General features: G+C 37.6%; 3 protein-coding genes across 3 annotated transcripts; 2 read left to right on the top strand and 1 right to left on the bottom strand.

Moving 5' to 3' along the window:
• Window positions 1-3,104: 3,104 nt before the first annotated feature.
• LOC145503178 (uncharacterized) lies at window positions 3,105-9,183 on the top strand. The gene is made up of 5 exons (XM_081482638.1): window positions 3,105-3,458; window positions 6,912-6,968; window positions 7,188-7,238; window positions 7,831-7,959; window positions 8,759-9,183. The coding sequence occupies exons 1-5, from the start codon at window positions 3,390-3,392 to the stop codon at window positions 8,915-8,917; spliced, it is 465 nt and encodes a 154-aa protein (XP_081338764.1). The 5' UTR covers window positions 3,105-3,389; the 3' UTR covers window positions 8,918-9,183.
• A 7,241-nt stretch (window positions 9,184-16,424) lies between these two features.
• Window positions 16,425-17,422, top strand: LOC145502193 (melanocortin receptor 4-like). The gene has a single exon (XM_081481453.1). The coding sequence runs from the start codon at window positions 16,496-16,498 to the stop codon at window positions 17,420-17,422; it is 927 nt and encodes a 308-aa protein (XP_081337579.1). The 5' UTR covers window positions 16,425-16,495.
• A 4,472-nt stretch (window positions 17,423-21,894) lies between these two features.
• LOC145502194 (melanocortin receptor 5-like) lies at window positions 21,895-22,806 on the bottom strand. The gene has a single exon (XM_081481454.1). It carries the CDS (start codon window positions 22,804-22,806, stop codon window positions 21,895-21,897), a length of 912 nt encoding a protein of 303 aa, XP_081337580.1.
• Between the last annotated feature and the right edge of the window lie 337 nt (window positions 22,807-23,143).

Genomic DNA, 23,143 nt, shown 5'->3' on the forward strand with positions numbered 1-23,143 from the left:
TCGTGCCCTGAAATATCTCTTAAAAGTTATTGAATTTTTAGTCCTAAAAGCATTACCCGAACCCTGTCATTTTCCCTGACTCTTGTTTGTCGTGTCCGTCCAGGGAGGATCGTCGAATATGTCTCTTAGGTGGGACTGATTGAACATAATATCTGGCCAAGAAGATCGGTCGGGAATTCAAACGAACCTACACGTCAAAAGTTCAAATACCCAGGAGTTTCAATGACTAGGGGTAATGTTGAAGTTTCGAATCGATCCGTGCATTGCCCTTTTCAGTCGCCTGTTTCCGAATCAGAATTTCGACAAATTACTACTCCTTATATAGGCAGGTCAAGTTAGAAGACGAGCTTTGAGACCCATCTGGCCAGCGGTTATCCCCACGACAAGTAACAAGAGAAGACTTGGCTACCCTCTCCTAACCCTTTTTCCAGTACAAAAATAATCACCCAAGAACACCACATGTGCAAATTGAACTTCTCAAAAAAACTTCTAGATCTTTAACCGGGTCGTGGAAAGAAGGTCAAAGAAATAATTCCTTGCGCGCACTGTTTTTGCTAGAAGCTGGTTAATCTCTTTCAGTCCTTTTAATCTTAATGTGCTTTTTTGTTCTTTTTTTTTTTCAGTTTCGTTACCTGTTATTGATCGATGCGGATATTTGAGGGACTGATGACAACCCAGACGTAATGGTTTTAAACGCTAAAAGCCTCTTTGAAGGTGCTTTTAAAGATGGGGGTAGTTTTAACTACTTATTAAGTAGTCGTTGAGTTAAGTTTTATTCGCTGACTCACACCGCAAGCTGCACAACAGGCGTCGTGTATGGAAAAATATTTCCTCGTATGGCCACTAATTGTACGTCTTCTCATACAAACGTGGCTGAAATGAGCTTCCAGACGACAAAACGAGACGCCATTATGTTTGGCCTTGAGGCTGGCCAGCTGCATACAAGCTAATGTCTTGCACAAGAATCAAGTTGAGTAAAACCGTGCACTCCAAAGTTTTTCATGCAGTTCTTGGACTATGGATGAATCGATAGGAGTAGTGTTTGGTACATGGACGTCAGGCTGAGTTATGAAGCTTACAATGTGTAGCTGCGGTCTCGTAATTCGCAGGTTGTGGAATCAAATCTCGTCGAATTCCTTACCTTTTCGAAGTTTTGTTTTAAGAAAATGGCATGGTTTTTTATTTACTTCAAAAAATATATATATGAATTGATTCTTCTTTCACTAGTAGAACGGTTATTGTTTCTGCTTAAAAAAAAAAAAAAAAAAACAGCAATGCATTTTATTTTCTCCCTTTTAAATTTTCATATTACGACTAAAGATAATCAAAGCCTCTGATAATAATGTCCAGAGGTGTTGAAGCACATTGCTGTGTGAAATTTCGTTCAAAAGCAAACATTTGTTTTCCTGAGCGGCTGTGGAATAAATAGATTTATGACCTTCAAAAAAAAAAAAAAAAAAAAAAAAAAAAACGCCACAAACAATAGAAAAGTTTCAAATGTATAGCTCTCCATAAGGGTGTTTAATAGACAGCCCTAGAGAGCTAAAAGCTTCCTTTGTTTTGCCGGAATTGTGTCTGCAATTCCTCTTAATCTTCCGGACGTGAGTGTGTTTTAAGTTTGTCCAAGGTGTTGCCAAATTGATAAAGTTTTAATTTCGCTTCAATGCTTGAGATTTCATCAACAAATAAGCTTTTAGTTTTTATTTGCTTTGCTTTTTGGTTTCGATGTCTTTTTAAGCACGTTTTTCTTTTTTCTTTTTCTTTTTCTTTTTCCTTTTTGTGTCAGTGGAGCGCGACAAATGGATCGTTATTCAGTATGCTACGAGAACTCTATAGAGGTTTAGTATCGGGTGAAGCACTGAAAGGACAAATTAATAACAACGACAATCTTTCAATAAGATAGCTTTCCCCTCTATCCTTAAAACATACAGGTAACAGTATATTCGTTAAAAAGACACGAGTGTTCCACTGGAGGATATACATCATTCGTAAAATTAACACGAAAAAACGCCGTACCGGCGTATTTTCCATATCCTCACTTTATGACGTCATTTCCCACTTTTTCCACCAGTCGGTGAAAAGAGCGAGCAAAAGATACGTCTATCAAATAAGCCGAAAATTATACGCTGAATTTTATTTTGAAACATTATTTTACTCACTCGCTACGTCCGTTCTAAAAATATCTTTTTATACCACTCGAAAATAAAACTCATATCTACCTGCCGCTGTGCAATATCCTTTTTGTATTCCAAATTGATATTTGTCTTGCGAAGCTCCTATAGGAGGCAATCTTGCTGCCCTTAATAGCAAAGACAGGATAATATTCTGCCTATAGTAATCATGTGACGATCTAGAGTAATTCGCATATTCACGCTTTATAAAAACTGGAGATTTGAGTCGTAAAATAAGATAAATGTTATTCTTTGCCATAAAAAATCCCGTTTAATGATTTTTTCAGATTTTAACCTTACCATTAAATAAATGTTACTTGATAGCATGCCTATAAAGCATCGCGAAGATTAATTAGCAAATTGCAAATCTAAAATTCAGAATTCTCTTATATTTTGGTTAAGCAATAAAATAGTCACTATATTTTTCAGGAGTGACTGTTTGACCGTTGAAATCTACTACTATTTACAGATCTTTTTGATGCATTTTTAGAGATGAACCCAGATAAATTAATTTCAGGAAGAAAAATGTCCGGGTTTATTTTTTGCAAGGAGCCGATGATTCATTTGACAGGGATATTTCCTTTGTTAAGTTCAACGACTCTAATTTATCACTATTTGACGCCGGTGACTCAGCTTTTCTTGCTATGAAGCTGGCACAGTTGGAGTAATTTTTCATATTTTATTCGCAAACCATTTTTTTCCTTACTGCAACTCAATCTCATGCCTTAGAACTTTCTGACCTTCTAAATCAATATTCTAAGCTACACGTAAACAGGTTCTCTTTAAACGGGCTTTTTAAGTATTTCCGGTTTTTCCAGTTTTCGCAACCTTTTTTGCGTGCCAATCAACTTCTAAAAAGCGCGCAACACCATTGCGAAAGAGCGCAACGTCCGAAATTGACCATCTGCCGACAGCGCTGAGGATCAATCGAGATTTATCTAGCGCGAAGCGATGTTAAGATCAATTTCTTGTGTGGTTGGCTGTTTCCAGGGTCAAGTTGAAGCTAGTGATTAAGTAGCTTGATAAACGACTACCGGTATTAAGCACATGAAATGTTCAAAACAACAATCTGCATATAAAGTTCAGTGGGTTGATTACAAAGCGGGGGCGAGAAAGTCTGGATAAAACTCCTCTATATATTTAGGAGTTGGCATTTCAAGACAGCCCGCGAGGAAACACTGATTGCGAAAAACGACCAACCTGAGGCCGATATACAAAATGAAATCATTCCTGCTTTGGTTAGGAGTTTTTACATTTTTGCTCACAACGTGTTTAGCGTATCGGGAGGTAAGCTTAATATCAGTTCTTTTTTTATTTTCTTTTTCTTTTTTATATTATTATTATTTTTTTTTGTGTGTAAGAGTGACTTTTTTTTTGCTCAGTCTATACATTTGCGCGCAATTAATTTGATGTCCGACTGAAGCTCCGAGGGAATATAATTTTCTAGACCATGAAATTGCCGTAAAAGTAACGAATGATTACATGTCTGAGGTGTAAATTTTAATGAGAAATGGAAAAATACAAAGATAACGTCTGCCCTTCAGAACTTATTTGTTACAGACTGATTGAAAAATATTCCAGCGCTGTTGTTTGATAGCCTCATTTAGTTCTTTTTATATTAACATTTTGTGTGTGTGTGTGTTTCCGCTTAAAACGAAGAAAATTTTTTTTACGAGGCTAAAAAAAGTGTTTTATGTTTATCTGAATCTTCGGACAAATTTTCATTCAGGAAATATTTTTAACAACCAGAGAGAACTTCAGATAGCAAGAATAAAATCAGACAAAATATATTCCTCCAGCCACGCCACAAAACGTAATGCAATATTGTTAGTGTAACAAAGTTAGCTATTTCGTTTCCGCCGGTCATATATGGTTCGCCTCTGCAATTAATTCATTTGAATCGAATAGCAGGGTGTGGTTTAACAAGCTGATCTCCAACTAAGAAATATAAGTACTTGTGCGCTGAAAAGAAAAAAAAAAATTCGCCTTTACTATTCCAAATGATTTGTTTTCCACGCCTTTTAATTTTAATCATCTTGCATACCAGACTTAAATTCACCATTGAAACAGTTCTCAGACGACCTTTAGAAGTGAAGATAAAATTGTTAAAATTTTACCTTGACTAATTCAAGGTTTCAATTTATTTCTACAGCTATCTCAGTTAACGCCCATCGTAAACCATTTGTGTAGCCGTGTTTGTCGGTTAAGCTAAAAGCTTCCCACGTGCTTTCAGATCTCCACCGAAGTAAGATTTCGATAAGAAGAAGATATATTATAAATGCATGGTTTAACCGAAAAAATAAATAAATAAATAAAAATAAAAACCTCTTCTCAGTGAACCTTTCAACTATAGGTTTTTGCGCGCAGAGGTTTTTGACGAATAGTCGTTTGTTTAAGGTCAGCATGTACCTCTCGTATGGATTTATATTTAATGGAAAAATACGCAACCCGCCTACACATATGCATCGTGCTACTTTAAAGAAATACTATCAATGTTACTTTGCTATGTGCATGACAAAAGCATTGCATCTGGTATCCGAAAGCACGATTTCAAACAACAAATTTTAGGCCAATTTAGTTTCACTTCTACGTTTTTCTTGGTTGACATTTTCTATTTGGAATAAAAGCCCAATTTACTTTTTCAACCCTCTTTTTTCGGTTTTGGCCACGAAAATATAAAGATAAAGATTTTTAAAGGATTAGGTATAACAGCAAATTACAGTGTGAAGTAATTACAAAAACATGGTTCCAAGTTAAACCAATTCATCTGTACTTCCGAAAAGTTGTTTTTCAATAATGAAGCATCCAGATAGCAAAGTTTTTTGAACAATTTTCTACATTTGTGGTAATCGTTTTTTCTTTTTCGTTTTCCGACGTGACAAATTGGCTTTATCGAGGATTAAAATTTCATCAAAATTAATTATTTGCGGTAAAAATGAGTAATTTTGTTGTTCCGTGATAGCTATTATTTTTCGTTTAGAATAACAGGTTGTGCACAGTCAGAACACGTCCCTCGCAAGGCCACCACTTCGTTTTAGAAAGAAAACGGGAAGTTCAAATATCACGAAAGGAGAGCTTTAGCTCACGTTCACACTAGGCCGGAGAAATTTGAAAATGCAGCTGCTTTATTTCTAGTGTTAGGCTTACCGTTCACACTAATAAGCCTCGAAAACGGAGCTTTTCGAAAACGCTCTTCAAATCGGAGGAATTTGAAAACGCCGGCTTTGCGTTTTAGTGTGGACGTAAAACATTTTTAAAACGAAGCTTTTGGAAAATATTAACGCCACGATAATCGTGAGATTCCCTCTTGTTAAGTCTTCCCCAAATAGAAATCTAAAATGACCGGTTATTGTTGCGTTTTCATATTTCTCTAGCGTAGTGTGGACGGGGCATCATTTCCAAACCACAGAAACCAGTCACATTTTTGTTTTCAGATGTATCCGTAAGACAGTAAATTTTCTAGAGTTTGCATGCCTTAATTTTGTGTTTCTTTCTGAATAAATGAAGTAAATCACAAGTTACATTTTTGTTTTCAGATGTATACATAAGAAAGTAAATTTTCTAGGGTTTGCATGCCTTAATTTTGTGTTTCTTTTAGCGATTTTAAATAAATGAAGTAAATCACCCCTAAACGCATTTAAATTGCTAGTATACATGTGCGCCAGACATAACATCACAAGATGTCAGTAGAAGGATGAATTTTGACATTATGCGGTTGGTTGTCAGCAAAAGCTAGTTGCTTGATTCTTTAAATGGATTTGTCTCTTTTTTTTGGCAAAAAAATACAAAAATAAAATACAAACAATTGAGACAATCGTTAGGTTTTTAGAATTAAGTATATTAAGTTTCACATTTAGCGAGTGCATGAAATTTTCGTCGCGTCCTCATAAAAAAAAAGACCTTACAATTTAGAAGAAATGTGTTTTCCTTTTTACATGTCGCCGGCCAGACTATGCGGCATTTCAGAATGTGCATGACCCAGGCTTATCGAAAGTGAGTGTAAGATCGATAGTGATTTGATGGTCCAAATTTCAGTTTCACTCATGCAGCAAAATGTGACCGCAAAACACCCACTCAAGGTTACGTTATGACGAAGGCTACAGATTTGAGCGAGGAATCTTAGTTGAACTTCAGTAATAGAGTAGAATCGAATGAGATGGCTACGCTATTTTTATTCAAATCACTTACAAATCAGAGATATTTAGGGTAAAGAATCCCGTGTTTGTACAAATAGTTAATAAGTTTTGAACCCGTGGAAAGCCAAGGAAGTACACCGCAGTTAGCTTCTCAGAATCAGCTGGGTGTCCGATGCGAGCATAAGTTGATGAGAGCGTGTATTTTAATTAACGCCGCAATCTATTCACAGGGTCAATGTTCAATAAAAACTGCCTAGCTTTCTAATTATCCAGTCAAAGGCACGTGCAAACCAAAGCTCAAACAGCGCGCCATCCAGCTCAAGTTGTCATCCATTCAGGTAAAAAATAAAGGAAGGAACCTGAGTTTTCCGCCTTTTAAAACTTGGCTGATTTGATCACAGTTGGTTCATCACGTGTGGGCCACTGAAATGGATTTTTGAGAAGTGAAAAATCAATTACAGACTCCAATTCTGGCAATAATATCATAGGTGATAAATTACTCTTTAATGTTGTCGCGAAACTTCAGCGTTAATTTATAGGTCTTGTTAGGACGCAAAATGGATCTAAGCTTTATGTTTTATAAATGACAACCTCACTTTTGCAGGTAGCAAGGAAGAAAAAACCTTCTTTAAAAGACCGAATGAAATTGAAACCAGACCTGGTGGGTGTTTTTTTGTTTTGTTTTGGCTTTTTGTTTTTTTATGGTCGCACAAATCTCACTGTTTCTCCTACTGTAAAATTGATATACTTTGCCACTTTCATAGGGGAACATATGTTGTCATCTTGATTCACCTGAATCATCAAAGTTTTTAGAAAGCACTAGTACGCAATCTGAGTGGTTTGCTAGACTTAAAATAGCGTGTACGCCCTGTTGTTGCAGGCAGGGGTAGAGAAACACCCTTCTCGCACACAGAAAGTGAAATATTACCAGGTGAGAGCTACTGTGATTTGCTGTTGATGTTGTTTTTGGTTGGTTTTTGTGGCTTTGGTTTTCCAAACTGGTCTTCAGGGAGCTTCCTAGAAGCCTTTTTTTTTTTTTTTTTTTTGGCCACAACGTAATGTTATCACATTCCATGAAAGAAGGCGTATATCAACAGGTAACTAACAGAGAGGAACGAAAACCTTCTGCCACGCCGGCCAATCAGAGGACGCGATATATTTTACCGACCAAGGGGAACGAGACATCTATCTAGCTGGCAACAAAAATGTCAATTTTCAACTGGGTGTCCTTAGAACTGAAATGTTAAATTTTCAAAAATATTAATGTCGGTGTACTTCAATTCTATCTATTGGGGGATCCATGGACCAAAGAACTTTGAGTCCACTCGTTCCCAAACTTCAACTCAGGCAGGAGCAGCTTGGACTGAGTAATTTGAAGACAGCACGTCCTTTGCCGGTTTCGGTTGCCTCCTCATCTAATTTGCCTTGTCTTCGGAACTCCAGAGCGCGTGTTTATTCCATCGGGCTTTTGTTTTTGGGATTAGCCACAAAGCGGAATTCAGATGGATTTTGTTTCTCTTTAGAAATTTGTTAAGTGTCAATCTCGAGATGACTGCAGTCCTAAAGAGTGCTGTGCAGGGGTTTCGTCCACAATGAATGGCACCTGTCTACGCCAACCACAGCTAAAAGAGCTGTGCTTTCCACAGATAACGGTAAGTCTTTATTGACGCCTAGACACAAATGGTTACATAGAACGGGGGGTTGCATGCAAAAGGTTAATTGCGTCAGCATCTGCTGTTGTTTTCTGCTCATCAATCTAATAGTATAAAGTCCGGCCGGTCGGATGGAAAGGGACATACCTGGACATCCAAAATAAAGAAAAGCCAACCTTGCACTGGTTGACGCCAGTTGTCCCTTTGTCAAATCCAGAATTGCTGATTGTGTATCAAAAGCAAAGGGCCCACTCTAACTAATGTCCTTTACTTCCAACGATGCGTCCATTGGGGCGCCCATATGATTTTTATTCCTTTTACTTTTAGGCAATAACTGCAAAAAATTTGTGGTTTGCTCTTTTTGGTTACATGACCCACTGTCCGTCACCAAATTTACCACTTGCCTTCTTAGCACTGTTGCAGAAAGTGTTGCAACGCGCAGCCACGAAAACTGAAGTTGTTGCACGTAGTGTTTCAGCATTTGCACATCTGCATCCTGTTTGTGGAAGGGGAAGTAAGGGTTGTTTGTTTGTGTCCTATTGGAGGCATATCCCCATAGCTCCCCCCCCCCCCTCCCCCTTGGAGTCATGCTTATTTTTCTTCCATCTATAAAGCTATTTCTTAATTGAGTAACTTAAATTTGGACACTAACAAAACGTTTTTGTCACCACACCCACCAAAGTCACTGTGTCCTGTAATGTGGCAAAGGATGTCTCTCTTCACATGTATTGTTATTGTAAGCCCCCTTCCAGGGAATTGTGAAGCTAAACAATCTGTTGCATTGCATTTTGTTACACAGCCAGGTTCCATGCAGTGCCCTTGTCGACTAGGCATGACGTGTTCCACAAGAAACACTCAAGGCCGTAAAATTAATGGAAAGCCTTATGGGCGCTGTGTATACATTACCCTGGGACCAGACGAAGTGGACGAGGACAGACTGCTGCCGTGGCTTTCATGAATCTCGTAGAACTTAGACGGTTATAGAAAAATGAAATTCATTGGATAGAAGTATCTTTTTGAAGCTGGCTTTTGAAATAAGTTAAGCACAGCGTTACTTTCTGTTATTTTTAGAATTATAGTAGTCTTACAACATGAACCGAACAACTACTTCTCCTTGATTTGTTGTCATGGGGTTCTTGAGCATATTTTAAGTTACAAGATGTTACTGAGTTTTCATTACCTTGACTATAGTTTTTGTTTAAAAATAAAGAGAGTCTAACGGTTGTATGCCCTTTCTGCCAAGCCCCCCCCCCCCCCTCTCTCCCCCCTCTCCACCCTTTCAACAAAAGTAAACGGTTTACCTGATTATGTGGAAATAATCCAGAAGTACCTCTTTATATATTACAACTGTTTATGCTTTGGTATAGCCTACACTTTCGATTTGAAGTTTCTTTATACTTACAAACTCCAAAGTGTTTTTCTCGACTTCCTAATATTTAATGTCACGGAAGTGAAATTTTCAAATGGCCACTATCTATTTAGTACACGTAACTAGTTCTTTCATTTGAATTACAACAATAAGTTCGCCAGCGTTCCTTAAATATTGCTTGAGTTCCCTGCAGTGGCTTGCATTTGCTGATCTTTGCCTCTCATAGCCGACCTTCGCCACCTATGGTGAATAAAAACAAACCAAAGGTTAAAAAAGGAGTGGAAACATTTATTTGTGAAATAACAAATCTTGGGAAATTACCCGAAGTGTTTAGAAAAACTTCAGAAAAACACCTAAAGAGTTTAATTTAACAACTCTTGGGAGCATAACCCGAAGTGTTCGTTCAGAAAAAAAATGTCGGGGGAAAAATAAACATGAAAACCCTTTGGGGAAGGCACTCGAAGTGTTTGTAGAAAATTAGGAATAAAGCCCAAAGAACTCCTTTCTAATTCGAAGGAACATACGAAGAGTAGTTTGGACCTCTTCTAAAAAGAATTTGAACGAAAGCTCTTCAAAAAGCCACCTGAAATTTAAAAACTCTTCAAAGAATCTACCACTGAGTTGTTCGGAAAACGTCGAACAAAAATAAACGTTTAACGGATTAACTCGTTAGTTTTCATTGTTGTGCTTACCAGCAATAGGAAGACAAAACTCAAATTCTGAATCACATTTCATGCCGTAATCGCATTCATAATCACTATAACACTCAGATATGGGAAAATATCTCCTGCGCTGGTAACGTACATCACGTTTCCCAATACCTGAAAAGAAATCATATAATATTGTTGTTACTTTTGGGTGTCAATTCTAAAATTGTAGAGTGTAGCATGAGTTTCTTGCTATGTTGGAACAGACTTTACGTGATTCCAGTTATCAACGGTGGAGGTGAGGTGGCCTCGTGGTTAGTGCGCTCGACTCCAGATCGAGCGGTCCGGGTTCGAGCCCTGGCCGGGGACATTGCGTTGTGTTCCTGGGCAACACACTTTACTTTCACAGTGCCCCTCTCCTTCCGGGTGTATAATTGGGTACCGGCGAATTCAATGCTTGGGTAACCCTGCAGTGAACTAGCATCCCATCCAGCGCTGGCCTGACACTTCGTGCCATGGTGTACAGCAACTGCAGTCTACCCTCTCCACAACGGCCACCTAGGGGACAGAAAAAAGTGGCCGTTGAAGTGGAGGTTGAGGTGTAATATGACACCTTTTTTGGGGGATGCAACATACTTTTTTTGTCGAAAATGCTTATTTTAGCATATATAAATCAAAATAGACCAATACAACAGAAACTAAACAGAGGGGCTAACGAAGAACGACGCGGATCGAATTTGGTGACCTTTTACAATAGAAAATGGTTTTGAATATACCGTTCGTCAGTCGTTGATTAATGGCCGTTGCCGAGAGGTTATTTTGGCCGGTTGGGACGAGTTTTAGTGTCCGATGCCTTTGTGGAGAGGTGATCGTTATAGAGAGGTCAAAAAGAGAGTGAATGTATGGACTGTCTGCTGGGACTAAAAAATGTGTAGAGAGGTGCAGGCCGTTAGTAGAGGTTCGACTGTATCTTTTATTTTCTACCTAAAAACGACGACTTCTTTCCTTCTGTTGGTTTTCGATTTGAGACTGAGAACACCAAACATTCTTTTACTACTAAAGAACGATCGGAAATTATTTATCTTCATTTTACTAGGAAAGATGAAATTATTTGTACGTATGACATCAAGCCCGTCGATCTCGAACCATCTCAACAATCTTCCGAGTGATATCATTTATATTATTTTGTTGACCTTACGAACCCTTCTGCTATTTTCAAAGTCGGCTGATCTTTGGAAATTTTCGTAAGATTCTCGGCAGTCTTCGGAAATTTCCTGACGATCCCTTTCAGTTTGGAATCATCGGCAATCCAAAAGGGTATTTAAGAGTTTCTCTTGTGATCGTTGTGAAAGTTTGGAGAAATTTGGTCCACACTAAAAATAAAGTTGGCTTTACCTCTGTTTCGTGCATACGAATTTCTTTTTTGCCGCTTTCCTTTTTTGTTATGTTTCCTTTACATTAGAACATTAGAACCAGCAGTTGAAAATCTAAAACAAGAGATTCACTGCCAATAGACTGATATCGATCGATATTTACCATTTGATGTATAATATCATTATATTGTAAATCTGTTTGCGATACAATTAAGATACCTGACCGTCTGAAAGAAATTATTTTGAAAATCGCGTGGTTAAAAAACGGTCAAAAGTATGATTTCGTTTTTATCATGAAAATACAACCTTGAAACAAAGGGACTGAATTTCAACATTTGAAGTGGACGCGCCGTTTGGTTTTTCAGGACGCCGTGTAGATGCATGCCTTATCGGCATAACATGACCACACTTGTTGCGTAAAGCAAATTCATCAGAAGGTATAGCAAGATTAAAACAACACATACCATTTCCTTCATAAGGGCCGCGGGGTTTGGCCTCGGCGAGATTTAAGACAAGGAAGAACGTACAACAACACAAGAAAATCAACTGGACCTTGCGGGTATCCATCGTTCAATTTTGTCCCTCGCGCGAACTTGATCAAACGTGAGCTCGCCTGAATAAACGCACCTTTAGTCAAAACGATTCTTTTATCTCTACTCGCGGTTTGGCCAGCGTGCTCTTATTAGCATGTGTCAGTAACAAACTGAGGAAACAAAGATCACTCAGTTTATAGCCGTTGTTATCTAAGAATAACTGAATTTCATTTAATGGCCCATTCGAACGTGGGTTAATTAGAAAGTACTTTGATGCATTAGCAAGTGTTGTCAAAAGAGCTTACCGTGGTCAGGCCAGAAAAAGGGGAAAAACAAAACAAAACAAAACAAAAAAATCCCATTGTTCTTTGGTATTCATCGATATTTACTGAATATGTGCTTTAATATATCGGTTGAAAGAAGCATCCTTTGAGGGAAATTGATCTCCAGTTTTTGGGGGATGTTAATTTCGGCTCTGTTTACTGCCCGTAGCATTTTTGGCCGGGCATTATATTTGTGTTAATTATTTTAGTTCTTTTCAGTGAATGAATGTGCTAGAAACTGTAGAAATGAATATAACACGTCTTATCCATTCTCAAGATAATATTTCAATTTATTCTCCGTCATAATTCTAATTAATATATTAATGAACTGAGTATCTTTTTTCGTTATGGTTTCCGCCTGAAAAAGAAAGTCTTTACGGTTTGTTCATTAAGGAAACGATAACTTATGTCATTCAGTTTCTTTATAGAGAAAACTTTGAAGAGAAAGGAAGGTTGAGCAAAACCTACCCAATCATATCAAATGAGTCCCATTTAAAGGGAGAAAGAAAGAAATAATGTTAAATTAAAAGGAAAGTTTCAAAAAGACACCCCCACAAACCTTTTTTGATTGAACTAGATAAAAGAAGCAGTTAACAGGTATGGGTGAGCGAAGCCTTTTGAGCAGGTATTATAAAACAAAGCTGTAAGAGCTATGAGCATAGCAAAAAGTTCACCAGTTCACTGATATCAATTAAAAACAAAGACATAAAAATCGGCAAACAAAGCAAACGACTTAAAAGATTTGACACATTTTCAGATGACCTATTTATCTCACTTTGCTTCTGAAGATTTTAATTATTTATAATTTCATTGAAACATTGCGTCAAATATAAAAGGAAAAAAATAATAGAATATACCATCAATTTTATCTTTCGTACTATATGTTGAGTAAGGTGTATTTATTTTACATTTATTTTAATTTCCAGGATTGATAAAATAATCGTTGAAGCTGTGTGGACTTTGGAGTGACAAATTGAAATAATAGTCATGAGAATAAGCTCGCAACAAAATAAAATGAGATAAAATAAAATAAATGCATAAAATTGTTTGCGGACTAGCACAACTGAGTGGCTCGATAGCTGAGTAAATCACTCACGTCGAAAAGAAACAAACACTTTTTAAAAAAAAATTATTGATGACTCTCCTTTATCTGACACGATTCGGCAACGCGCTTCCTGGGCCATCTATCAAACAACAGCAAATGCTCAATTTTACACTGTTCAAACCTATTTGTAGCTAGTGCTGAATTTTTTCCAGAAATACTTTTGTATCTATCTTTCCAAAGGTAGAATACTCCCACAAGATATTACGTGGAAGTGCAGCGGTTTTCACTTAACTGTCGAAAGAAATTCGGTTCGGTTTGTCTTTAATTACCACGTAACGCCATGGACTTAAAAAAAGTCGCGTCACTTTTTGTATCCAACCATCCAATCAAAAGTAAAAACCAATCAAGACTCGCTCACGTGCACACACCTTTTCCCCCGTCTTACGTCAGCTGCATGTAATTAAGGCTTAGAGTTCTGATTGGTTCAATGGATAGTCTAAGTCCTTTGCAATTGGTCAGAGCAGATAGTTTGGTTTTGGTTTTACTATACTCAATTGAGAGCCGCTTTATTCGGAAAGAGCATATTTATAGATTAGCTTTTATTCAGCTCAATGCCAGATGTAAATACAAAAAAGTCGTAATTAGGAAGAATATAAATTGAGATTGGTTACAAGTATGTTTTCATAATTTTGCAATTACCTGCTAATTCAATACAAGGCTATCATTTCGCTTTTAAAAGGTCTTAAAAGGTATTTTACCAAGTAGGAAAAATTAACTAAACGCCTTATTCACTACTGCTTTTGTTTTGTTTTGTTTTTTTTGTTTCAATTTTCGTAAGTAGAATGGCCTGTCAAGGCACATGTTGTTATCTTATTTTTTCCTGCAATGTATTGGTGATGGCGTATTAATTCTACCAGTTGCGCAACTAAAGCCATAATGCCATGGGCAGGTCCTAAGAGCAATAGGGAATTTAAGCAACGACAACGAGATCTGTGCTTTTAGACTGATAGTTGTAGAACATGATCCAGTTGACCGGCTGGGAAAGGTTCCATCAAAGGAACAACAGCTTTCGAGAACACAACACTTTATTCTCAGCTGACATGCAGCCATGTTCGTTTTACACACACAATACGGCCCATGCGGAATACCGCTGACCCCTATGATACGTTGACAGAATTATCTCCTATCAACAATCCAGTAGATTTCTTTTCCACAGGGCTTTTGTTGTTGTAAAAATTCTAAACCAAAGATGGCTGATTAAATATGTATGATTTAGTGTCAAATGGCCATTTCGCATAGCTAATTCACACGGTGACCACTTATGATTGCACAATCGAATTCGGAAATCAGTAGTGGTAGATCCGACACACCGTAAAATCCCACGTTAATTAAAGTACTGGGCTTATATAACTTCATAAGGGGATTTGAGTGGGCTTATAAACGGGAGAGCTTATATCGAAGGGGTGGGGGGGGGGGCATCATATGAGCTTAAAAAAAAAAGTTTCAGAACGAGATAAAACGTATCAAAGAAAGGAATTAAAGCTAATGTACCATTGCATTTAAAGCTATTACGCTATTACTCTATCACCGTATTACCCTATTACCTAATTAGCATATAACTGTCGATTAAAACTTTTGATGTTTGTAAATAAACGTAAAAGGAACGCACTTACACATTAGATGGGTTTATATCCAGGGGGGCCTATATCCGGAATAATATTTTTGTTAGCAAATAGAAGGGCTCATATTCGATGGGGTTTATAACCAGGAGGAGGGGCTTTAATGTGGGATTTTACGGTATTGCAGACGACATTTCCAACATTAGGCTAAATAGATAACTTTCTTTTTTTTCTTTTTTTTTTTGGAATCGCAGTATAGTTTTGACTAAATTGTGATCATTTTTGCCAGTAAGAAAACTGAAAGAAAAAAAAAAAAAGAAAAAAAAAAAAAAGACTCTCAGGGATCGTATCTACTTCTTCTGTACTTGAAACTTCTCTTAATTACTAGTACAGCGGTCTCTTGCTCACTGGTAGTTCTATAGCAAGATGGTGTTAATAATTCTTTAAGATTTAGATCAAGGGAACATGCTACTCCTCACCGTCCACAAACATTGGGTATAAATCAACTATACTTTTAACTCTAAGGGTAAACAGCCTTGTATTTTGCATGAATATAGAATAATTTATGGGAAGAAAAGAAAAGAACAAAAAGCAGGTGACAATCAGTTAATTTCTTCGTTGAATGAGCCTTTAGTTGAGTTTTCTCATTTAATGCGTTTTGGTGAAATTTCTAAACATTAGGAAATAGAATATCCGCTATCCAGAAAGCCAGAGCGAATAAATTAAGTAAAACGAAACAATTTTGTGGACAATATATATATATATGAGACGATTTGATAGGACGACTCTATTACAAAATTTTGCTCGTTGAATGAATGGGTTCCAATTGTTGTGGATAATTCCAGGATCAACACATATATCAATAATTGAAATACTCCAGCGGCTCTTCCGTAAATGAAGTTAAGTAACGAAATAAATGGGTGATAGAGTTTTCGAGAGTTCAGTCACATAACTTGAATATTATTCCGACATCAACGACAATATGCATGGAAACATCATAGCATGTGAACAGAATAAGCTATGGAGTTTACAAAGAAACGATCTCGATTTGGAAGCATTTTGTAAATATAACCAGGTGCTTGTCTTGATTACGGTTTCGGCCTAATTACTGGGTGACAGACTTTTCCTATTGCTTTTATGTATAAACCATTGCTAAATCTACGAACAATTCCTGCGAGTTTTGAATTCTCTTCCCCTCTTTTGCAAAATATTAAGATCTTCAGAATTGAATAGAACTTCCTATTGAGTAACACAATTGACATTGATCATTTTTTTTTTAAAAAAACAATTACACGTAATATGGAAGAGTGGTCATGTAGCTTAATGCGTTCTTGCCGCGGGGCTTTTGCAGCTGCCTTGTCCATCACTACATCACTCCGAGATAACACACAAATTAACGAATACGCATTTTTGCTCCCTGATACTGTAACGTCTTCAGAATCTTACTGCCTGTTTGTTTGAACATCGTGACCGTTGACAATGTGGACAATTAATTATTACAAACAACCAAACGACGCATATACGAAATATTTATCTAAGAGTTAGTCATCAGAAAAAAAAGAAAAAAAAGCTGACAACACTTTGCGCTGCTCTGAACAACCTGAAGAAGTTCTGACTACCAAGAAAAATGGCGAACTTTGCCGCACAAGACGGGAACGATCATAACACAAGCGAGATGAACCATACTAGCACATCAGCATTGTTAACCAGTGTATTTGTATCTATTTCAGCCTTGAACATTTTGCTGTCCATTACTGCATCACTGGGCAATGCTTTGATCCTCGTTGCTCTTCAAAAGGAGACTTCTCTTCATCCTCCAACAAAACTTTTGTTCCGGTCTCTTGCAGTCACTGACTTTTTTGCTGGCCTTATTTCACAACCACTTTTTGCGGTTTCTATTATGACGCGACTAATTAGGATGAACTTTCACAACGAAGGCTACATTGTTACAGGTTTTGTTTTGTGTGGGTTATCAGTCTTAACATCGACGGCCATAAGCGTGGACAGACTTCTTGCCCTCTTACTGGGTTTGAGGTACAGACATGTTGTAACGTTGAGACGAACTCGTGCAGTAATAGTCTGTTTCTTTGCCACTGGTGTTTCATGTGGAACGATGCATTTTTGGAATAAAAACATTGCGTGGATTGCAGTAATTATTTTTGGAGTGGTCTCTCTGATAACTTCAATCTTCTCGTACACTATGATTTACTTCAGATTACAACAACATCAAGCTCAGGTTCAAGACCATACTAACAAAGGATGTGCGAACGGAGGAGGAATTCCTCTAAATATAGCTCGATACAAGAAGACAGTTTCTAGCATAGCGTGGGTGCAGATGGTGTTAGTAGCTTGCTATCTTCCGTATTTTGTCATGTCTGTTCTCAGATTAAGTATCACTTCGAATGGACGATTAATAGAGGTGTTGTATTTAGCTGCCGTGACTCAAATATACCTAAACTCGTCTCTGAACCCAATTCTCTGTTGTTGGAAGATCAGAGAAGTGGGGCAAGCTGCAAAGGACACAATCAGACAGGTCTGTCCCTTTTATAGATAATTGTAACCACAGTTTGAAGCCCATAGTTTGTACTCATTGCGCTCTTTCAACGTCGAGCCCCGAAATAACACTTTGCAAAACTTAACAACAGTCGCTTTTAATTTTCATTTCCATCGAGTTGGGGTGAAATAAGGCTTCGTGAATCCGGCGTTTGCTTGACTTTTGTAGTTTATTCTAGCTTGGAGTTTATGACAGTTTTTATTCATTATTTTTGAGAGCTCAATATGAATTAACCGTATAACTGTGCACTCTCGAGAGTTGTTTACGTTTTTTGTTTTGTTTCATGCATGACGTCACTACTTCGCAACTACTTACATAAAGTAAATTCAAAGTTTCATGTCAACCGCCTTTATGGACGCGAAGCGACGCGGAGCTTTATGTTTCGTTCTTTCTCCACTTGATGAAACAACTTTGCAGCTATAAAAATCAATGAAGCAGTTTGAAAGGCCTCAAAGATAAGGGATGTGGTTCGTAACGAAAAACATCGATTCGCATTCTATCGAGTGAGGTTTTTTAAACATTAGGGTGCTAAGACTACCCAGTACGGACTGGAAATCATCTTTAAACCTGAAATAGAACTTCCCTGAGGGTCGTATTTACAAATCTATGTGGGAGATGCGGTCTTTAGTCGGGACCGGGTTTTTCATCTAGAAAATACGACACTTACCGGCTCAACATATTAGTCTTCAATCCCAGTACGTCAGGATTCAAACGGTAGATATTGCTGTCCACCGGGTAAGATGAGGTAGAATGTATTGTTCACACTTCTCTATTGGAAGCAATTTACCTAGAGGATAGCGTTATCTGCCTTTGAAAAACTGGGGCCAGATTGCAATTTCCAGTGATTGTTTTATGTAACACTAAGGCTGACGTGTACTATGACAACGAACATTAACGTAACGGAACATTCTGGAAAATCCCCTTAAGGGATACGCTATGGTAATAAGTAAATAAATGGAAATACCGGTACACGAAATAGTTCCGAGTTCTCGTAGAACTCCCTCTACAAGATTGCACGTTTAAATGAGAAGTGATTTCTTTGAGTTCTGTTGACTTCTGATTTTCTGCATCAAACATTATACCAGGTCAATCGTCCTCGTTTTCCAAAAACGACATTGTCACGTTGCCCAGTTTAAGATGAGCAGTAGTTTTAACATTCAAGAGAGTAAAATATTCAAATAGAATGCCTGTTTGTTTTCTTTGTTTATTCATTTTTGCGCTAGCGCTCATTCTTAATTTTGCAATTTCTTAGGAATTGTCACAATATATTTTGGCACTTTGTCAACGGAACATCCATTGAACAAACAGTAAAGGCTGACCTGGTTCCAGTTGTTTCATGGACATGCCGAGATAACGATATGCGCTGCCGGGTAAATAGCTATCCATTGGATAAAAAACTATTAACTATTACCTTACCCATCGGACAGTGTTATATAATGATTGCACGAAAAACCGGGACTTGAAGAATGATCTATTTTCAGACGATAAACCTTAAGGTAACTCCCTATAGTTTTACGATCGCACGCGCGCTTAGAACGAAAGCTTAAGTAATCTGCGCACGCTCAAAGGAAAACGTCAGTGTTTTTTCGATATTTTATGACGTCAACATGAGCACAAAAAGCACTAGAGCGTGCACAACGTGATAAATGATTAGCCTATGGAGCCACCGTAATTTAGACCCGGTTCATACGTCGCATTTCTTCCGTGTCGAATTCAGTTCAATGAATTAAATTCGACAGAAATTCGACGTCTGAATCGGCTGCCGCATTTCTGCCGCACGTTCGACTGGTCCCGGTCGCGTTATCCGACAGAAATGGGACACCGATTCAGACGTCGAATTTCTGCCGTGTCGAATCTAATCCATACATTATGTTAATGTTTGAGCATGCGTAAATGTTTTCCCGCCAAGGAAAAAGAAGAAACTTGACCATTCTTGACCCAATGCAACCTGAACATATTGCAACATATGCTGCTCTGTTGTCAGCCTTCTCCTTCTCGTTCCATTGGCGGACAATTTTTCGCAAAATTACTCCTTCGTCGCTCGGTATTTTCGTCCGCCATGTTGAATACTCTACGTTTAAAACATTTTCCGCTGGCCGACATACCCGACAGTATAAATTCTGAATCAAGTGCGACACAAGTGCGACGTATGAATCCACAATCGCATTTCTGTCGCACTTAATTGAATTGAATTCGACACGGCAGAAATGCGACGTATGAACTGGGCCTAAGGTGGCCGAACACAGTTTTCGCGCGCGCTTTTGCTGATGCAATTCAGCGCGCGCACAAGGACTCCAACAAACAAACATGCCGTCAATAGAGCGATCATTTTATTTACTCAACACCCGCACTGTCTTTGCTATTTTTCTCGATAATTGAACGCATTGTATTGATGGTTTTAGTCTTTTATTACAAAGATATGTTAGAAAAGGCAACGATGCAAAGTACCCGGCAATTCTCAGCTTTGTTATTGTTACCGAAAGAACCCAGTTAAATACAATGCATGCGTAATAAGTCAAAAAATTGCAATTGAATGAAAAATTGCACTGTCGGAAATACGCCTACTTCTCGAGAACCACTCATTAGAATATCACGAAATTTGGCACGAAAATACTTTAGGAAATTAGTAACTGGAGTGTTGAAAAAAAATTGAACTTTAACAAAGGAAATTCTAAATATTCCAGTGAACCTTCAACAAGGGACAATTAAAGATCTCTCTGTTAAATTATTAGCAAAATGGAGTTAACTTGTGAGAATCGTCACAAGCTTGTTGCATGCAAGTTATAAAGAAAATCTAATGACTAGATTTTCTACAAATAAACAAAACCGATTTTAAAGGCACCTTAAGGAATCAAAAGAAATTAAAATGAAGTTTTTACAATAACTGTCTAATTTCTCGAGCGCTGATTGGCTCATTTTTACCATCACTAAGAGTACAGACGGATACAATTTTAATTTACTCAAGCTTTCAAGTTCAACTTTCAGCTGTCAAACAGTCAACTTTTTTAACCAATAAGATTTTATGGACTTTTTCAAGTAACCAATCAAAAAGCGAGAAAAGCTATTGACAATGTTCGCGTCATTTGACTTATCTTTGTTTACGCAAGTTTAAGGCGTCTTTTCGCGTTATTTATTCCCGGCATTTGACCATTTTGGGGGTTTTGTTACTGTAAAAAACAAGTTGGCGTCAGTTTTTTATGCGCGTGTCCTCTTATTGATGATAAATTTCGTCATAACATTGTCAAGTTTACTGCGGAACCACTCGCCTGCCTACTCACCTAATGGTTTATTGAGGAATGCTTCTCGCAGAATCTATTTTAATTTGGCTATTAACAAGTTTTCTCGCGCCTTCTATTGTCCGTTGACACTTGTGTTCCTGCGTCAATATAAAGTTATCGTATTTTGACAATATTGTTTTCTTCGGAAAATGCGAGACTTTCTAATTCAGCTCATTTAATGCATCTTTTAAATTTCCTCATTCATTTAATTCAATACAACTTTAATTTTTTGACTCAGCTCAGTCACGTTTAATTTGTTTTTTCGCATTCAGCTCATTTAACTACAAAGTCGCCATTGCATAAGTTTCAAGGATTACTTGCATAAGTTTTGGCTGCAATTCAGCAAAACTGGTGGTACAATGAAGATTGTCTACTACGGGAGTAAAATCAAACAAGATGTAATATATCAAACACGAAACAACGTGTTTGACCACATTTCCAAACACCAAGAACAGAGTAGAAAATACGACGTGTAGTGGAGTATTTTGCCGAACTTCGAGGCATTTGAAAACGTCGTCAAACACTGTCATGGATGTTTAATATATCTTCCCAACTAAATTTTAAACTAAGGTGAAAACGAAGAAACAAAATCGTAAACTGAATCTAGGCTAATTATTAGACATCCGAACACGGTCACGTCATGACTTAAATTTGAGAAAGTTTAACAGCATGCAACTGAATATGAAAGAGAAATTCTGCTAGTTGTACCATTTATTCTAAATTGGTCGGAACTGTTGCTATCCTTGCTAGACCTGCTGACTAGAACCATTCTTCTTGTCTGCTAGTGAAAGGCTGTAAGAGAACACGAGGTGTCGTTTTGGTGTTACATGGATGCTTTTTTTAGATTAATTTTCTCGTCTTTACCGAAACCTTCGAGACCCCGACCCTAAAGATGGAATTGTCTCTAGAATGAAATGTTCCAGCATTGCAGAGGCAACAGACTGAATGCAATTAATAAAAATTCGGTCTCATCGGATTCTGAGTTGATTCCAAAGTGGTTTATTTTTATTATTATTATTTTTTTATTCACCTAAGACCTAAGAAAAAGTTTGTTTCCACGTATGCCTTTATCAGCTGCCTTTTGATTAATGTATAGTCTTTTATTAAGTTTTGAAAGCTCTTTTTGCCAAAGCTCAGACAAGCTGGCTAGTTTCTTTGTTTACAACCTACAATGAATACCATTAACTACATATATTAGTAGCAGACCTGACTGATCGTGTATTTTGCAGCTCTTCTCACTTCTTTGTTCTTCCAACAATACAGAATCGGATTCAGAGATGAATTTAAATATATCTGAGTTACCGCGGCAAAATAAATCACCTCAATTAACTTTTCATTCGACTTGACACTTAATCTAAGTATAGACACGATCAAATACGGAATATAGCAAGTTACTAACACCAACTGTACCCACGCTATGCTAGAAACTGTCTTCTTGTATCGAGCGATATTCAGTGGAGTTTCTCCCCCGTTTGGCTGTCCTTGGTTAAGATGCTCTTGGACTTGAACTTGATGTTGTCGTAGTTTCAAGTAAATTTTCGTGTAAGAGAAGATTGAAGTTATCAGACAAACCACTCCAAAGGCAATGATGGCGATCCAGGCAAAATTTTTATTCCAGAAATGCATCATTACACATGAAACAGTAATGACAAAGAAACAAACTATAACTGCACGAGTTCGTCTCAAAGTTACAGCATGTCTGTATCTCAAACCCAGTAAGAGGGCGAGAAGTCTATCCACACTTATTGCCGTCGAGGTCAAGACTGATGTCCCACACAAAATAAAGGCTGTGACGATGTACCCTTCATGAGAGTAATTCATCTCAATTATATTCGTCATTACAGCGACCGCAAAAAGTGGTTGTGAAACAAGGCCGGCACAAAAGTCAGTGACTGCAAGAGTTTGAAACAAAAGTTTTGTTGGCGGATGCAGAGAAGTCTCTTTACGAAGAGCAACGAGGATCAGAGCATTGCCCAGTGATGCAGTAATGGACAAGAAAATGTTCAAAGCTGAGAAAAGTGCAAGCAGGCTGGTTAGCCATGTTGATGGGCCTGTTTGGTTTATCTCGCTAGTGCTGTTTCCATATTCATCTTGTGTGGTAAACATTCCCAGTTTTCTAGATGGTCAGTACTTGTCCAGTGTCGTCACGAAGTAATTTCAGTTTCTCACTGATGGATGATTAAGCGATAAATATTAGGTATAACTAAATGCACTGTATTATCGAGAAGAAGAAAAATATGTAGCGTCAGACTGCCAAGATGTGAATTCGTTAAATAATGTTTTGTCTTCGGGTGATGTTGTGATCGATAAAGCAGCTGCTTGAACAAACAACCAGTCTTAGCTTCCTTATAAATTATTGAATTACGATATCACATCAGTCGCCAGCCTTAATTAGTAAGAAAATAAAGAGATAGAGAAACCTCTAGAAGGCAGAGATTTTTCA

This window comes from Orbicella franksi, chromosome 11 (genome assembly GCF_964199315.1).
Source record: "Orbicella franksi chromosome 11, jaOrbFran1.1, whole genome shotgun sequence".
In the NCBI taxonomy this organism is placed as follows: Eukaryota; Metazoa; Cnidaria; class Anthozoa; order Scleractinia; family Merulinidae; genus Orbicella; species Orbicella franksi.